At 36.3% G+C, this 17856-nt stretch overlaps 1 protein-coding gene across 5 annotated transcripts in view; it reads left to right on the forward strand.

The window, feature by feature from the left end:
- Positions 1-17856, forward strand: part of LOC129733821 (glutathione hydrolase 1 proenzyme-like) — an 840124-nt gene that overhangs the window by 63733 nt on the left and 758535 nt on the right. For all 5 annotated transcript variants that reach the window (XR_008729724.1, XM_055695340.1, XM_055695339.1 and 2 more), the window contains exon 2: positions 1431-1492. Coding sequence is in view for 4 of the 5 variants with exons in the window: in XM_055695339.1 (XP_055551314.1) it covers positions 1431-1492 (62 nt within the window). In the remaining variant the exon portion in view is untranslated. The remainder of the gene's footprint in view (positions 1-1430; positions 1493-17856) is intronic.

Consider the following 17856-nt stretch of genomic DNA (forward strand, 5'->3'; position numbering starts at 1 on the left):
AAATTTGTTAGACAATGTTTGAATGGTTGAAAGATTTTTAGTGTAATTTGTTTCATTGACGTTGATTGTGAGTTGTTACTGAGTTTCCACTTTAAAGATCTCTTGAATGCGATCCTGCCTTAGCTTGATTTTGATAAATTCAACTATTCAAGATCACCTTTTTGCCTGGACATTAAAGCAAAAAAAAAATAGTATTTTGGTACATGTTCAAACTATTGGAGCGAACTGTACGAACGATGCACTGTAAAATCAATGTAGGATGGAACAGCAAAAAATGAATGCGAAAGCTTGGGCACCGATTTGCTGCAGAGTTTTGTTCGAAGTTGCACATCTGTTCTGTGGAAACATTCAACTAAGGAAATTCTTAATATTCATCTGGGCGTTAATAGATGGGAATGCATAAAATTAATTAAGGCGGTAAGAAAAATGGAAATGAATTGATTGAAATGAAGATATTAGAAAACTTCAAATTTTATCAAATTTTACGGAATAAGTAAGCTAAATTGGTTGTAAAATTAATTGAGCCGAATGAGCCGAATGATATGGAAATTCGCAACAATTTTATCGACCATATTGGAATGAAACTTTGCATACAGCTTAGCAAAGTTAGTATTTTTCACAGATGGAGAAAGTTTTTAGACCCATGAGATATTTTCATTTTTAAGCATTCTAAGCAACTTAGCTAGGAAACCGTTGTATGTACAGAAAAACTGTAGTACTAGAGAATTACTATTGCCTTGTAAAAATATACACCGTTAAGAAAAAAAAATGACTCAAAGAAATTGAAAATTGAAACTGAATTTCAATTTAAATAAAAAACCATAATTAATCCACCTAGTGGTGCAGAAACCTTTGTTCACTAGTCACTAGTCAGTAAACCATAAATCTATACCAATGTAAAAATTTAAATCGAACAATAATGATATTTAACATATTCCCCACACGCACGCTCAGTATAGCAGTGACAAACACCGCAAACAGCCAACGCCACTAGCGGCCAGCAGCGTCAACAACAAATAAACATAACGTAGAACTACGTGAACAATAAAACACAAATTTCTGTACAAACACTAGTAATTATGACCCTAAAGCTACATTTTCGTGAACCACAAATTATTAGCTTTTGTTTAGTGTATATATCATCGTTGTCCGTTTTATTTGAAGAAAAATCATGTTTCAAGATAGCTTGACTCAGTTTTTTAAAAATTTCTCGAAAACCACTTAACCACAAATTACCACCAATTGGATTTAGAACTCACAAATTAACCACTAAATATTGATAAAAGATAAAGAATTAAAATAATAAAAGAATTAAAAAAATATATTTTGTCAGGCCATCCTGATATATGCAAAGAGGTTTGAAAGAATCTAGATTTAATCTATGAAAAAACAAATAACTTTGATTTTATATAATTATTTTAATTTTTCAGGAACATATTTCAAAAGAATGGGAGCATAATCGACGCCACAATAGCTACGATGTTTTGTGCAGGTAGGAATTTGTGTTTATTTAGGTTGAGTAATCAAAATCATCTCTTTAAATGTTCGATTATTTCAAGTGTATGTATTATTTCAAGGTATGTGCTGACCAGCCTACAAAATAGTACAGCTTTTTCTCTACTGTCTACAAGGAATATTTATTGCCTAATAGGGATCTACAGCCATCACAGAACAGATATGCATCCAGGGATGCCACATGTACAGATTAATCTGTATTTTACAGATTTTTGGCCGAAGTAACGGTACAGAATCTGTATATACAGATATACAGATTTTCGTCGAAAAGTACAGATTTACAGATTTTTCGAAATTGACATTAATTTTTAAAAAACACTCCAAATTTTCTTTCATTAAATATTAAGCAAATTGAACATATTTTCAACTCCTCACACGTTTTAAGCTAAAAATTTTGTTTATGTACCATAAAAACTTGAAAAACACAAAGTTCTTTATGTTTAAACAATCCAGATTTTTTTACAGATATTTTTGTTCCAGATACAGATGCTCAGATTTTTTCAAGGGAAAACACAGATTTAAATGTGGCAACCCTGTATGCATTTTCGAGCAAAACTCTGCAGCAAATCGGTGCCCAAGCTTTCGCATTCATTTTTTGCTGTTCCATCCTACATTGGTTTTACAGTGCATCGTTCGAACAGTTCGCTCCAATAGTTTGAGCATACACCAAACAATTTTTTTTTGCTTCACCACCAGGAAAAAAGGTGATCTTGAATAGTTGAATTTATCAAAATCAAGTTAAGACAGGACCGCATTCAAGAGATCTTTAAAGCGGAAATTCAGTGACAATTCACAATCAACGTCAATAGAACAAATTAAACTAAAAATCTTTCAACCATTCAAACATTGTTTAACAAATTTTCTTGAATCGTACACCTCGCGACTGTTGAAACTATTCTAACCTGTTAGTTGATTTTATTGAATATCTTCGTTGGACTTGGAAACCGAATTTCTCGACCAACGACAATATTTTTTTCTCGTACCGTTTTTTATACCTAAAATTGCAAGTAATGCATATCAGACACGCTATACACAGCACTGCTTACGACATTAGGTACAATGTAATGCATTCGAGAGTGTTTGGCATAATGGTTTGATTGCGAAATTGCAAACTTTTAATTTTCCAATTTTCCTAATCAAAATTTAAAAAAATATCTTACTGATCGAACTCTGCAGGTTGTCTATCAGAATTCAAAATCTGATAGATTTCCTGTCAGAGCAGGTGTACCTCAAGGTTCAGTCTTGGGTCCAGTCCTGTACAACATATTCACTTCAGATCTTCCTGATTTGCCTCCAGGATGCACAAAGTCATTGTTCTGCGATGACACAAGCATTTGCAGTCGATTGCAGAAAAGTTTAGATATTTTTTCTTCCTACTTGCAAAAGTGGAAAATCTCTCCCAATGCTTCTAAAACTCAAATGATAATTTTTCCGCATAAGCCTAGGGCTTCTTTCCTCAAGCACAATAATCACGTTGTCAAGATGAATGGGGTTATTTTAAGTTGGTCTGGTTAAGTACTTGGGACTAATTTATGATAAAAAACTTATTTTCAAAGAGCACATTGAGAGTATACAAGCCAAGTGCATCAAATATACGAGATGTTTATATCCTCTCATTAACAGGAATTCTAAACTTTGTTTAAAGAACAAACTCTTGATTTACAAACAAATTTTTAGATTAGCAATGCTTTATACTGTACCGATCTGGTCAAGTTGCTGTTCAACAAGGAAGAAAACGCTCCAAAGGAATCAGAATAAAATTCTGAAAATGATTTTGAAGCGTCCTCCTTGGTTTGGTACACTCGAATTACATAGACCTACTGGTGTTGAACCATTTTTTTTGTTATATAAAGTTATGTTTATTTAAACTTGTTATTTACAAATACAGTTCAAGTGTACACTTTATGTCATTTGCGTCTATCCCATTATTACTATTTACAATATATTCTATGTAATTTGTGATAAGCTTCAAAATTTTGGTTCTCACTGTTCTAGGTATTCTCGTCATTGTTGGTTTTTCTATGTCCATATAGGTTGCTCTTCTCCGACCAGGTAGGCACCTTGCGATCAGCTGTTGTAGTGTTCTCCATGCGTTGGTCACACGCAGACATTTGTTACAAATCACTTGCTTCTAGTTGCTTTTTACTTCCCAGCTTCGGGTCGTTACTTTGGTCTCCTGTAGAAAATTCAATTGGGCGGACTTTCAGCCCACCTCAACCGTTGGTCACTGAGCGAAATTCCCAGATTATACACTAACACTGAGCGAAAAACAAGTCAAAAGGACTCAGAATTATTTTAACAAACAACAGCTTGAAAATTACGAGACCATACAATAGTTTTATTATAATTACTTTTCGCGGGAAGGAAGAGTTAGTAGGGATTTTTACTTGCGCATATCTTTTTTCGCGATGAAACGTCCGTCGGGCACTCCGCTCGCTGGGGGTGTAGATGCTGATCGGGTGGCTGCTTCGTTGCCTTAGAGATGCGGTGGATTCTTTGGTCGGATCCGGTCTTCTGGCCAGCTGGGCGTTGTAGTATCGGACGCAGCGGCGTCGGTGGTCACCAGTGGGGCGTCACAAGCGTAGCACCGGCTTGTCGATCGCTGGATAATCGGCTGGCGGGTATCCCGGAGGGTGTCACTGTTGCACTCTGGATGGCTTCAACTGGCTTTAACTAGCCTTTTACCACGGCCGCGGTTTTCAACGACGCGCCAAAACTTAGCGTACAAAATGGCCTTCCAATTTGGCCACAAAAGGTCTCACTTAGGGCTTTATTCCGCCAAAACTTCGACACTGGATCTTTAACGCGTGACTACACTCCTCCGGGTTATAATCAAAAATTCTCCCGCATATTTGCTATCCGACCTTTTTATTTACAACCTGTCCGCTTTCCATCGTAGACCCTCCCTGCCGCGTAGCGCTCCACCCCGTTGTTTGTACCCGACGACTCGAAGCTTTTATAAACTTATCGTTTAGTTTGGTGCCAGGGTTTTATTTATCATTATTTGATTTTTTTAGAACAATTTATTGATTTTACCTAATCTACGACTTGTTTTCTCTTAAATTTAAATTTTATATACATGCAAAATACATCAAAACAGTTTAAATAAATAATTCATATAAACAAACAATAGAAATAATTTATATACAAAAACTAAGCAAAATGGCACCAAACGAGGCTATTAAACAAAAATTAAACAAAACTCAAACATATCATTGGAGTATGTATATGCGTAATTTTTGCTTAGACATTTACTGACAATTATTTATACATGTAAACAAACAACAGGCATCGTCAAACCCAAATTGTGGACCTGGCACTGCGGTTCGCCAACACAAAGAAAAAAAAATACAATATAATTAGGAGTAAAGATCAAGCTGGCTCAGCGACCAAAGGATTTTATTGTGACCGTCAAAGAGTTTGGTCACACATTCCGCTAGCTTGTGTTTTAAAGTTTCGACCGGTATGTTGCAATGAAGACACTGTTCACCATCTGCGCGGTGTATGGTATACATTAATCGTCGGTGTTCTGTTTTTCCGTTAACAAACAAGAACAGTGTAGACTTTTCTTTCGACGATAGGTTCCGATTCCGCAAGATTTTGGACCAAACTCGGCGCCAATCAGTTACTGGGTCCTCGCGTTCCACTTTCGGTTTCTCGATACTGCTTATGAAGTGACGGTATATGTTGTCAGCGGACATGTTTTGTAGAATTTGCGATGGTAATTGAGTGACATGCTGCCGTATTTGTTTAAGGCACGGGCAGTTCGCTGGCAACCGTGGAGACGGAATGCCTTCGAGAAAAAATTGATAAAACGGCATGTTGACAATGTCGCGGATGTGTCGGTTAATCAGCTACGCTTTGCATTTCCAAGCTGGCAGATGTAGTTTAAGCCCTCCTTAATTGCGGTCGCGTGCTAGTCGTGCCTTTGGAACCCACGCGGGAATACCTCGCCAGAGGGAAATTCCCATCGTCGAGGTTATTTTTGCCGTATGCATATTAGTCGGTGGTAAAATTGATGCAATATACCAGATCTTGGTCGTTGCGAAGGTGTTCAGAAATGCCACCTTTTGCAACAAAGTTAGCGACCTTGTAGTGTGTAGAAATAACATTCTACTGAATTTCCCTACGAGTGTGTCCCAGTTTAGTTTGATCATCGTCCGTATTCCATTAGCATAAATCACCCCCAGGATCTTGATCGTCTCTTCTGTCTGTAGCCATTGTAAATTAATTAATTCCCCAGTAGTATCGCCAATGTTAATGGATGTAGTTTTTCCATGTTTAATCTCGCTCCTGAGACGACGGAAAAACGACCAAAAAGTTCATAGGCACATTTTATTTTCACGACAGACGAAGCAATCATGCTGATATCGTCCGCGTAAGCCGTGATGAGGTCGCCCTCACAGACTCGCTCCAGCTGGTTTAATAGCGGCCGAAGACAAATTGCAAATTGCAGTGAACTCAACGGGTTCCCCTGTGCGACTGATCGTTGTATTGCAATCGGGGCCGAAACGTAACCGTTGATAAGCAGCCGAGCAGACGAAAGTTCTGCAAAACGAGCGAGTAGTGTCACTATCCTCGGATTGAAACCGAGGGCGCACATGTTACCGTAGAGGAATCTTCGGTTGACCCGATCGAACGCGTGGTCTAGGTCAAATGATATTAGCTTGCCTCTCTGTTTCCGTGCTATCAATTGAGCAATACGATCTTTGATCGAGAGCGTGGCTTCGTAGATTTTATGCTCCGAGTTGGAGTATTTTAGAAGCTCTGTCAAATAAAATTATTAACAATTTTCGACAAAAATCGTTGCAATCCTCAATTGCTACGATAAGCTCTCTTTATAGCCAATAAGTTAGCAATTAAGTTAGTTGTAAGTTTACTTCCCTTTTTCTGACAAGTAGGTTTAAATCCCTACGAATGATAAATCCTAATTGCGAAAGCAAACAAATCCTAACAATTAAAATTACAAATTTCTAACAGTGTTGAGAAGTCACCATTTGTGATTGGACACACATACTCATTATTTACTAATATTTATCATAAATACTTAAGCTACTAACAAATCCCCCCCTTTAAAAAAAAGGTACAATGTAAAAAAATGATTGTCGTTAGTATGCGGATGGTACTGTAAGATTATCGTGAAAAGGCACCCTCGCTATAGACGTTTCTGAACTCAATTTATGAATGAAATTTTGACAGTAAGCTCAGAACCGCTGACAAAACGCACGTAAAAGCAGCATCAATATCAGCAGGATCCGTGACACCTGCCAGTTCGTAAAGTGGTCTATACCAGTACCAGGGAGAACAAAGGATGCTCTCGGCGAAAAAGCGGCGAGGCTCATACAGCCCGTTTATTGAATGAATGGAATATGAGCGTAATAAAATTTCGAGTGTAAAATGCGTCCTCTCCACCGCTAGACGTCGATACTTAAAATAAAGAGATTTTCTCTCATTTTTGGTTCTTCAGTTGAACAGATGTGCAGCCATCCAAGTTAGCTATCGCGAAGCATATTGGCAACGTTCAGAAACACGCTAACACTGTACAACGCCTGGTTATTCGATATTTCACCGAGCGGGTTTCCGTACACCGATCGTTGAAAACCTTTTGCTACTGTTCCGCTCTGAAGTCAGTGTGTCTTCTTTCATAATGTGTTGTTACCGCTACAACGGCCGTTTTGCGATGATAACATCCTTTGGTTTGTCGATAGACGACTGTCATGAGTGGCTGTTATGAACTGTTATGTGTGTAATTTATATCTTTTTTTTTTTAAGGGGGGATTTGTTAGTAGCTTAAGTATTTATGATAAATATGAGTAAATAATGAGTATGTATAATGTATAATGAGTATGTATAATGTGTCAAGAGCGGGGGCCTAGTGTGGTTGGTAACGTCTCCGCCAACCACGCTCGACGCCTGGGTTCGAATCCCACCGCCGACATAGGTGTCGATGGTTGTGAGGTGGCGTGATCCACTCACAACCAACCCAACTGGTCTAGATTCAATCCTAGCCGACACCGGGAGATTTTCTGAGGCGAAAAATCTCTGGGAACACGCCTTCCATCGCATGAGGAAGTAAAGCCGTTGGCGCCGGTTCGTTAATAAACGGGTCGTGAGTTAGGGTCCTGGGTGTGGAGTCGCCTCCCTGGGCGTCGGTGATTGGCCACAACAGTGGCGGAACTAGACCGACGGAAAATAAGCGAGAACAAAAAAAAAAAAATGAGTATGTGTGTCCAATCACAAATGGTGACTTCTCAACACTGTTAGAAATTTGTAATTTTAATTGTTAGGATTTGTTTGCTTTCGCAATTAGGACTTATCATTCGTAGGGATTTAAACCTACTTGTCAGAAAAGGGGAAGTAAACTTACAACTAACTTAATTGCTAACTTATTGGCTATAAAGAGAGCTTATCGTAGCAATTGAGGATTGCAACGATTTTTGTCGAAAATTGTTAATAATTTTATTTGACATAGCTTCTAATGGTTCAACACCAGTAAGTCTATGTAATTCGAGTGTACCAAACCAAGTAGGACGCTTCAAAATCATTTTCAGAATTTTATTCTGAATCCTTTGGAGCGTTTTCTTCCTTGTTGAACAGCAACTTGACCAGATCGGTACAGCATAAAGCATTGCTGGTCTAAAAATTTGTTTGTAAATCAAAAGTTTGTTCTTTAAACAAAGTTTAGAATTCCTGTTAATGAGAGGATATAAACATCTCGTATATGATGCACTTGGCTTTTATACTCTCAATGTGCTCTTTGAAAATAAGTTTTTTATCATAAATTAGTCCCAAGTACTTAACCTTGTCGGACCAACTTAAAATAACCCCATTCATCTTGACAACGTGATTATTGTTTGGCTTGAGGAAAGAAGCCCTAGGCTTATGCGGAAAAATTATCATTTGAGTTTTAGAAGCATTGGGAGAGATTTTCCACTTTTGCAAGTAGGAAGAAAAAATATCTAAACTTTTCTGCAATCGACTGCAAATGCTTGTGTCATCGCAGAACAATGACTTTGTGCATCCTGGAGGCAAATCAGGAAGATCTGAAGTGAATATGTTGTACAGGACTGGACCCAAGACTGAACCTTGAGGTACACCTGCTCTGACAGGAAATCTATCAGATTTTGAATTCTGATAGACAACCTGCAGAGTTCGATCAGTAAGATAATTTTTTAAAATTTTGATTAGGAAAATTGGAAAATTAAAAGTTTGCAATTTCGCAATCAAACCTTTATGCCAAACACTGTCGAATGCTTTTTCTATGTCTAAAAGAGCAGCTCCAGTGGAATTACCTTCAGATTTGTTAGCTCGTATCATATTAGTAACTCTGAGCAATTGATGAGTTGTGGAATGCCCATGGCGAAATCCAAACTGTTCATTTGCAAAAATTGAATTTTCGTTGATGTGTGACATCATTCTGTTAAGAATAATTCTCTCAAACAGTTTATTTATTGAAGAAAGCAAACTGATTGGTCGATAACTTGAAACTTCAGCTGGGTTCTTATCCGGTTTTAAAATGGGAGTAATTTTTGCATTTTTCCATAATTTGGGAAAATATGCAATTTTGAAGCAGCGATTGAAAATTTTCACTAAAAATTCCATTGTGCTCTCAGGGAGATGTTTGATTAGTATATTAAAGATTCCATCGTCACCAGGTGCTTTCATATTTTTAAAATTTTTAATAATTGATTTAATCTCATTCAAGTTAGTTTCAATTATTTCTGCAGGTAAAAAATTCTGGGAAGAAATTAAATCAAATTGTCGTGTGACTTCATTTTTAATTGGACTCACAAAATTCAAATTTGAGTTATGAACACTCTCAAACTGCTGAGCAAGTCTTTGAGCCTTTTGTTCATTGGATACAAGAAAACGTTCACCATATTTTAAAACTGGAATAGGCTTTGAAGGTTTCTTAAGAATCTTCGACAGCTTCCAAAATGGTTTTGAATATGGTTTCAATTTTTCAACTTTAGTCTCGAAATTTTGATTTCTCAGAAGAGTAAATCTATGTTTAATCTCTTTCTGTAAATCTTTATAAATAGTTTTAAAAACAGGGTCACGAGAACGTTGATATTGACGTCTGCGGACATTTTTCAAACGAATTAGAAGTTGAAGATTTTCGTCAATTATTGATGAATCAAATTTCACTTGAGCCTTTGGAACAGAATAATTCCTGGCATCAACAATTGCACATTTTAATGCTTCCAAAGCGGAATCAATATTCACTTCGTTTTGCAAATCAAGCTCATTATTGAAATTTCTCTCAATATGAGTTTTGTATCTTTCCCAATTAGCCTTGTTATAATTAAAAACAGAGCTCATAGGGTTTAAAACTGATTCATGTGATAAAGAAAAAGTTATTGGAAGATGGTCAGAATCAAAGTCAGCATGTGTGATCGAATCACTACATACATGACTTTGATCTGTTAGCACCAAATCAATTGTTGAAGGGTTTCTTACAGAAGAAAAGCATGTAGGACTATTCGGAGACAAAATAGAATAGTATCCTGAAGAACAATCATTGAATAAAATTTTGCCATTGGAATCACTTTGAGAATTATTCCATGAACGATGTTCAGCGTTGAAATCGCCGATTATGAAAAATTCCGAACGATTTCTGGTGAGTTTTTGTAAATCACCTTTAAAATAATTTTTGAGCTCGCGTGTGCATTGAAATGGTAAATATGCTGCGGCAATAAATAAAATCCCAAGTTCAGTTTGAACTTCAATTCCCAAAGTTTCAATAACTTTCGTCTCAAGATGGGAAGAGCACGATGTTTGATTCGGCGATGAATAACAATTGCAACTCCACCGCCGGAACCCTGAATCCTATCATATCTATGAACCACGTAATTGGGATCATATTTTAATTTTGTGTTAGGTTTCAAATATGTTTCAGTAATAATTGCAATATGCACATTATTTACTGTTAAAAAATTAAAAAGCTCATTCTCATCGGCCAATTTAATATTTTAATTGTTTTATTTAAAATCATTGCTAAATTTTAAATTAGAAAAATTGTAAAATTTGTGCCTATTTGAATGGCTTCAAACATTGATTTTGCCTGCAACATGGCGTTCATAAGATCGTACATTGCCTGTTGCAAAAAAGAAAGTTTACCTGCCGTAATAGGCCCCAGGCAGTTGACATTAGAAAAAATATTTTCGGCAGCAATATTAGCTGGAGTAATAGGTGTACAATTATTTTCTAGCGTGTTTTGCTTACCCATATCAACGGTCATTTTCGAAGTACCAACACTAGGCGGTATAATGTTCGAACTACCTGTAACCTGTGCATAAGTTAAACGGGTATGCAAAGGAGTAGGTAAACTATGCGTCACTGGTACGCTTGGAGAATTTTGTTTTGAAGTTGGTTTAAATTGAGAAATTGAATTTTGTTTACCTTGCCTTGCCTTAACAATTGCTAAACGGACTGGGCATTGATAAAAATTTGACATATGGTTGCCGTTACAATTCGCACAGCGAAAATTTTTACTCTCTTTCACAGGACATGTGTCCTTTTTGTGAGAAGAGTCTCCACAATTAAGACATTTTTGGTCCATGTTACAGAATTTGGAACCATGGCCATAACGTTGGCAAGTACGGCATTGGGTGATATGCTTTTCACCTCCGCCATACTTCCTATAAATTTCCCACTTTACAAGCACATTATACAAAGCATGTGCTTTTTCAAAAAATTTTAAGTTGTTAACCTCATTGCGGTTAAAATGAATTAAATAATTAACAAGGGAAATTCCAGTTCTCTGACTGTTTTCGCCTCGTGATTTTTGTTTCATTAGAATTACTTGGGTAGGGGCTATGCCAAGTAATTCTGTTAAAGTAAGTTTGATCTCATCAACGGTTTGATCGTTGGTGAGACCTTTCAAGACAACCTTGAACGGCTTGGCGTTCTTGGTGTCATATGTAAAAAATTTGTACATCTTGTCAGTTAAATACTGAACAAGACGATCACGACCCTTTACTGAGTCGGCTAATAAGCGGCATTCACCTCTACGGCCAATTTGATAGGTAACTTTAACGTCAGAAACAAACGTTGAAAGTTCCTTTTTGAATATATTAAATTCAGAAGAAATAGTTACCACAATAGGTGGAACTTTTTCCTTTTTTAAAGATTTTATATTTTGTATAGTTTCATTATTGGTAACTTCCATTTCACCAGCTTCTTGCTCAGGCAAAATATCAAATGGATGTTTAATTTATATCGATTGAAGAGTTGCACATTGCAGATTCTTGATCAAAAAAAAAAAAACAGCTAGCACGTCCTCTAATCCCAGGTATAAGGAGATTACCGTAATTATTGTAGTTCCATTTTCATTTTACCACCGTGTAAAATTGTAACTGGAAGCTCTGATCCACCCTTTTTTCCTACCGAAAACAAAAATACCAGTCGTTCAATATCATCTTATCCGTTTTGTGCGAGACTATGATGTTTTTATTTTCTATGATTTTTTAAAGTGTACTGAATCAGTGTTTTTTAGCGTTTTTCTTGAAAAAAATGCAATGATGCGAAATTTGCTGGAGACTCAAGGGTAACTTGTATCTTGATGACGTCTATGGAAAAGTTGTCTGTAAAATAGTGGAGAATATATCCTCATCATTGAACGTATTTTATTTTACGTATTTTTTTAATAAAACACCGTTTTAAGTTTAGACGGCAGGGTTTGGCACTGTTGGCACCTTGGAAAAAATGCTTTCAAAAACATCTAGTCCGATCCTGCGCAGAGTTGCGCAGAGTACCCTTCTTTTGAAGAGAAACAACAAGTGTTCGGCACATATCGAATTTTAAAAATGTAAATTTAAATTGCACACTGCAAACAGTCAACAGAATAACAAATGGCTCATATAAGTCTGATAATAACAACGTTTTCAAACATATTTCAGTATGATTAATCACACTGTTTTCATATTAACAAGTTCAACCCCTCAATATTCCAATATTTAACGCAGTATCAAAAACTAATCATTGTTTATGTTTCGTATCACCTGCACTGAGTACCAAAATCATAATTTAAGTTTCATACCAGTCACATGTAGAAACAATCGTGTAAACACAAACCATGAAATAATCAATCGGCTGCTAATTTCTACAGAACAAATTGTGAATTATTATTCTGACGTTGGAAATTGCATTTTGAAAGCTCTCCTTGAAGATATTAAAACTATATTAAAAATGAAGATGAAGGTGGGAGTGAATAAAAAGAAGAATTCGATAAAAAGACGCAATGTAATATAGTCACTTTGAAAAAACCAAGTCATAAGTAATTTTTATCACGAACCATATTTTTCAATTGATATTTTTGCCTTTCTCCTAGAAAGGTATAGCAATCACTGGAAAAACCAAAGGTATAAAAGTGGCCCCAATGGCCGAATGGTATATGACTCGACCCCTTTCGACGAACTGAGCATTTTCTGTATGTATGTCTGTATGTGTGTATGTGTGTGTATGTGCAACTTTATTTCTCACTCACTTTTCTCAGAGATGGCTGGACCGATTTTCATGAAATTAATTGCAAACGAAAGGTCTAGTTGCGCTATAGATTGCTATTGAATTCTATTGTAATCGGATTTTTAGTTCAGAGGTTATGTATCAAAATGTAAAAATCACGAAACATCAATATCTCAGAAACCACATAACCGATTTCAATAAAACTGGTTTCAAATGATCGAGCTGTCTCCAAAACCCTTAACTTTTAAATTTCAAATTTATACACTTATGTTCGAGCGTCTTGATAGAAAAATTTTCACTACACTTTTCACTTTTTATTCACTTTCACTATTTAATTCTATCACTTTTCACTTTTCACTTGCAAATACGTATTTCGGCACTGACATAGTGCCTTCGTCAGTGCTTATTTGGACTGTGTCCACACAGTATTTGCAAGTGAAAAGTGAAAAGTGATAGAATTAAATAGTGAAAGTGAATAAAAAGTGAAAAGTGTAGTTTTAAATTTCTTTATTATTGAACATATGGTTCAAAAGTTATCTAAAGAAAAGTTATTCTGAGGTTGTTTAAACTCACTCATTTTTCTCAGAGATGGCTAAACCGATTTTCACAGAATTAGTGTCTAATGAAAGGTCTAGTTGCCCCATTGGTTGCAATTGAATTTCATTGTAATCGGATTGTAACTTTGTCCGTTGTTCATAAAAATGTGAAATCACATATTGAAAGTAAACATATTGACTTTCTCCTAACGTTCACTGGCTAATTAGAAGGTAGAAAAGTGATCCAAATGGCCGAATGTCATATACTACTCGACTCATTTCGACGAATCGAGCATTTTTTGCATGTATGTTTTTTTCGCAATCACTTTGCTCAGAGATGGTCTGACAGATTCTTTCTATCTTGGTGTCAAATGATGGGTCTATTTGCGCTTAGGTTGCTATTGAATTTCATTGTAATCAAACTTTTAGTTTTGGCGCTGCGTCAGAATGTGAAAATCACTTTTATATCTCAGAAGCATACAAAGTTGAATTCAAATTGATGGGCTTTTAAACCCTTAAACAATGAATTTCATAATGTTTAAACATGTGGTTTGAAAGTTATAGATAGAAACGTAACCCGCAGACTGTTTAAAACTATAGCTACGATCAAAATATGTGGCCTCAACATCATTCAAATTTGATATTGTACTATTTCAATGTTTGCAGCCTTGCTCGGGATTGAAGTGGAAATTAAAAGTCATTTCTATCATTTCCCTTTTTGCCTTTCTCCTAGAAAGGTATAGCAATCACTGCAAAAACTAAAGGTATAAAAGTGCTCAAAGGGCCGAATGCCGTATATCACTCGACTCAGTTCGACGAGCTGAGCATTTTCTGTATGTGTGTGTGTGTATGTGTGTGTATATGTGTGTGTAACGCTCTCCCAATCTCACTCGATTTTCTCAGAGATGGCTTGAACGATTTCAATGAAATTAATTGCAAATGAAAGGACTAGTTGCCCTATGAGACCCTATTGAATTTGATTGTAATCTGATTTCTAGTTTAGAGGTTATGTATCAAAATGTAAAAAACACGAAACATCAATATCTCAGAAACTACACAACCGATTTGAACAAAATTGGTTTCAAATGAACGATTGAACTTGTGGTTCAAAAGTCACGAAAAGAAACGTGTTCTGGAGACTATTTAATCCCACTCATGTTTTTCTGAGATGGCTGGATCGATTTTCATAAAATCAGTGTCATATGAAAGGTCTTGTTGCCCCATAAGACCCTATTGATTTTTTTTGCAAACGGATTATTACTTTGCCTGCTATGTTCAAAAATGTGAAATCCAGCTATGAAAAGAAACATATTCCTAAGACTACTTGGACTCACTCACTTTTCTCAGAGATGGTTGAACCGATTTCCACAAAATTAGTATCAAATGAGAGGTCTAGCTGCCTCATAACACCTTATTGAATTTTTCTGTAATAGGACTGTAACTTCGTCTGTAATATACCGAAATGTAAAAATCACGAAACTTCATTATCTTAGAAACTACACAACCGATTCGAACAATATTGATATCAGATAGATGGGCTAGTTAAGGGTTAACTGATGAATTATGATTGAACCAAAAAAAAAAAAAAATTAAAAAATAAAAAAATTTTTTCGCTCGCATGTTATATCGGAAGCAAAATTGTTTAATTTAGTTGTGCATGTTCGTTATAGATGTAATCGCGGAGTGAGTTTATTTTCTAAATTTAAAATTGTTTTTTCTTGGAAAAGTTCGCGGATGGTTGTGCGAGGCCGTGATCAAGATTGGCCAGCTGGTTCCTGCTTTGAAATCATCACATTGTTTGGTGATTTTCGGTTATTTTACACCTAAAGAATTGTTAAACATATATACAGGTGTTCTATTGAAATGTGCTGAGTGCGAAAAGTGTGAAGTTCCACAAAAAAAAAGTGAATTTAATTGTGAAAATTGAATATTATTGCGTTGCTTTTTAGATTCACCAAAGTGTTTATTTTTTCTTGTTCTTTTTTTCTATCGCTGTCTTGGCGACGGTTTGAAAGTGTGGAGTGTGTGGTGTTATTACATACAATAAGGAGAGTGTTTTTCGAGCAGCTGCTCCACATAGTTTTATAGTGATTGGATGCTCATTAGGGATTTATTCATTGGCATAGTGCAAATTATATTTGGCTTGTATCTAGTTAAACTTTAAGTGAAAATTTGCCAATAAGATCAAAACCATGCATCGCCGTTTACAGTGTTTATGTGCTATCTCTTTTCAACGAATGAAATGTTGTATGGATTAAACGAGTGTGTGAAGGCATACATGCATGTTGCCACTGTACTTCTATTTAAAGAAAAGTCCAAAAACGATGAAAACAACTGGAAAATGCAGAGATGAAAGCTAAGTATACGTTTTGTCTTGTCTGTATTGTAAAGTGATATGTTGATGCTTGTTTCTAGTTTTACTTTATGTGAGAAAACAGATACAGAGAGATTTTGATTTCATCGTTGAAATAACAAGTTTTATTTTTGTCCACAAAGTGTTAGTGTGGTTTGTGGAGTTTGGAGTATGTGTTTCTCAGGAATCATATGCTTAGATTTTTTGATTGTTCTAGCTTTTGACCAGTTTTTTTTTCCTCACATAACATTTATTTGACACGGCACAAATACAATTTAATGTTTAACGGCGCCAATTATATCTGATGACTTAAAAACTAAAGCAAATTTTTTATCCTCGCTGCCGACTACGAGCTGAAATTAAGTCTAACTTAAAACTAGCATGGAATTTCCAATCTGTGTTTTGTTGTTCAATGGTCGTCTGATAATCGTCGAATGGCATGTATGGATTCGTACTGCTGAGCCACGATGTCGTGAGTTGGGACAGAGGCTCGTAGTCCTTGGGTCCTGGTTCTATTGTGCGGGGTCTGGTTGCTGGTTTTGTGCTTAAGGTTCAAACGTGTTCTTGTCGTTTTGTTGGGTGTAGACGGAGGGGAACGGGACTAGACTGGGGCATGGATGGATTTAAGCTTTTGACCAGTTGTTTTACATAATTTGTTATATTTATGACTAGTTCGGCACTTTGTCAATAAATTTAAAAATATATTCAGGCTTATATGTATATTTTCTTTTATTTAATTGTTGAGGCTTTGGATGCATGGAACATTGCCAATTTTCATATTTATTAGGCGTATTAGGCGTACATTGTTAAGAGATAATCGACGTAAACGCCGAGTTCCTGCGCGTATGTGTCGGCCGGGGGATTAAAGCGGTTGTTCGTAGCGCTTCGGTGTAAACGCGTATTCAGCCCGGGCGAGTTTTGCTGTTATATGGACTTCCGGCGTGTGGTGATTTCGCGAAGTGAACCCAGATATTTCATCATATCTTTCTCATCTCCATTAACGTTAAGTCGGAGACTGCTCGCGCGTTGCATCTAAATTATTACATCGGAAATCGAAGTAGATTTCGTTCAGTCTATAAATATCATTTCAACCCCCGCGTCGGTACCTTCCATGAGGTCGTATTATCTACAGATGGATCAACAACGCGCAATAGTTTTAGGTATAAAGAGCATAACCTTACGAGGAGATATACGGTAATTTGAGGTTGTCTCGGTTTAGTCAAAAATCCTGTATCCTCGCGTACGTTTTATTGTTGCGGTGTTACATTGTCAAACTAAATAAGTTCGAATCACATTATAAATATAGTGGCGGATGTAATAAACTTGTAGACGCGGCACATGTTCTGAAGAACCCGACATTAGCGCATCGTTTACCAAAACGAACCCTGCTGTATACCTTCCCCTTTATCCAACATCCCAGTGATTTCTCATGGAAGTGCAGAGGTGTTCTCGGTTTCCATAAAGCGAGTATCACGTCAACATATTCCTATACAAACTCCTTCTTTGACCTGCATTCGGATGCGGCCGGCGCTGGTATTGCCTAATATAAAGATTTAGGTCACTTGTTTTTACACATTGAGGATGCATGTTGGTCCCAAACATGATCTGTTGGTTCTTTGTGTAATTACAGCTGATCTGGCAATAACGGAGTAGCAACCGCGGGCGGTCAATCATGCTCATGCTCATGCTCAATAGGACTGTAACTTCGTCCGTAATGTATCGAAACGTGAAAATCACGAAACTTCATTATCTTAGAAACTATACAACCGATTTGAACAATATTGATGAACGGGCTAGTTAAGGGTTAACTGATGAATTATGATTGAACACGTGGTTTCAAAGTTTGGCTGCCCTATACGTTTTCTTTTTATTTTATTGTAATCAAACTTAAGCAACCGTTATGTTTTAATTTGTAAAACAACGAAAGTCTATTATCTCAAGTATTACACGATTTATTTGAACATAACTAGTGTCATACAAACGAGT

This window comes from Wyeomyia smithii, chromosome 1 (assembly GCF_029784165.1).
Source record: "Wyeomyia smithii strain HCP4-BCI-WySm-NY-G18 chromosome 1, ASM2978416v1, whole genome shotgun sequence".
Lineage (NCBI taxonomy): Eukaryota > Metazoa > Arthropoda > Insecta > Diptera > Culicidae > Wyeomyia > Wyeomyia smithii.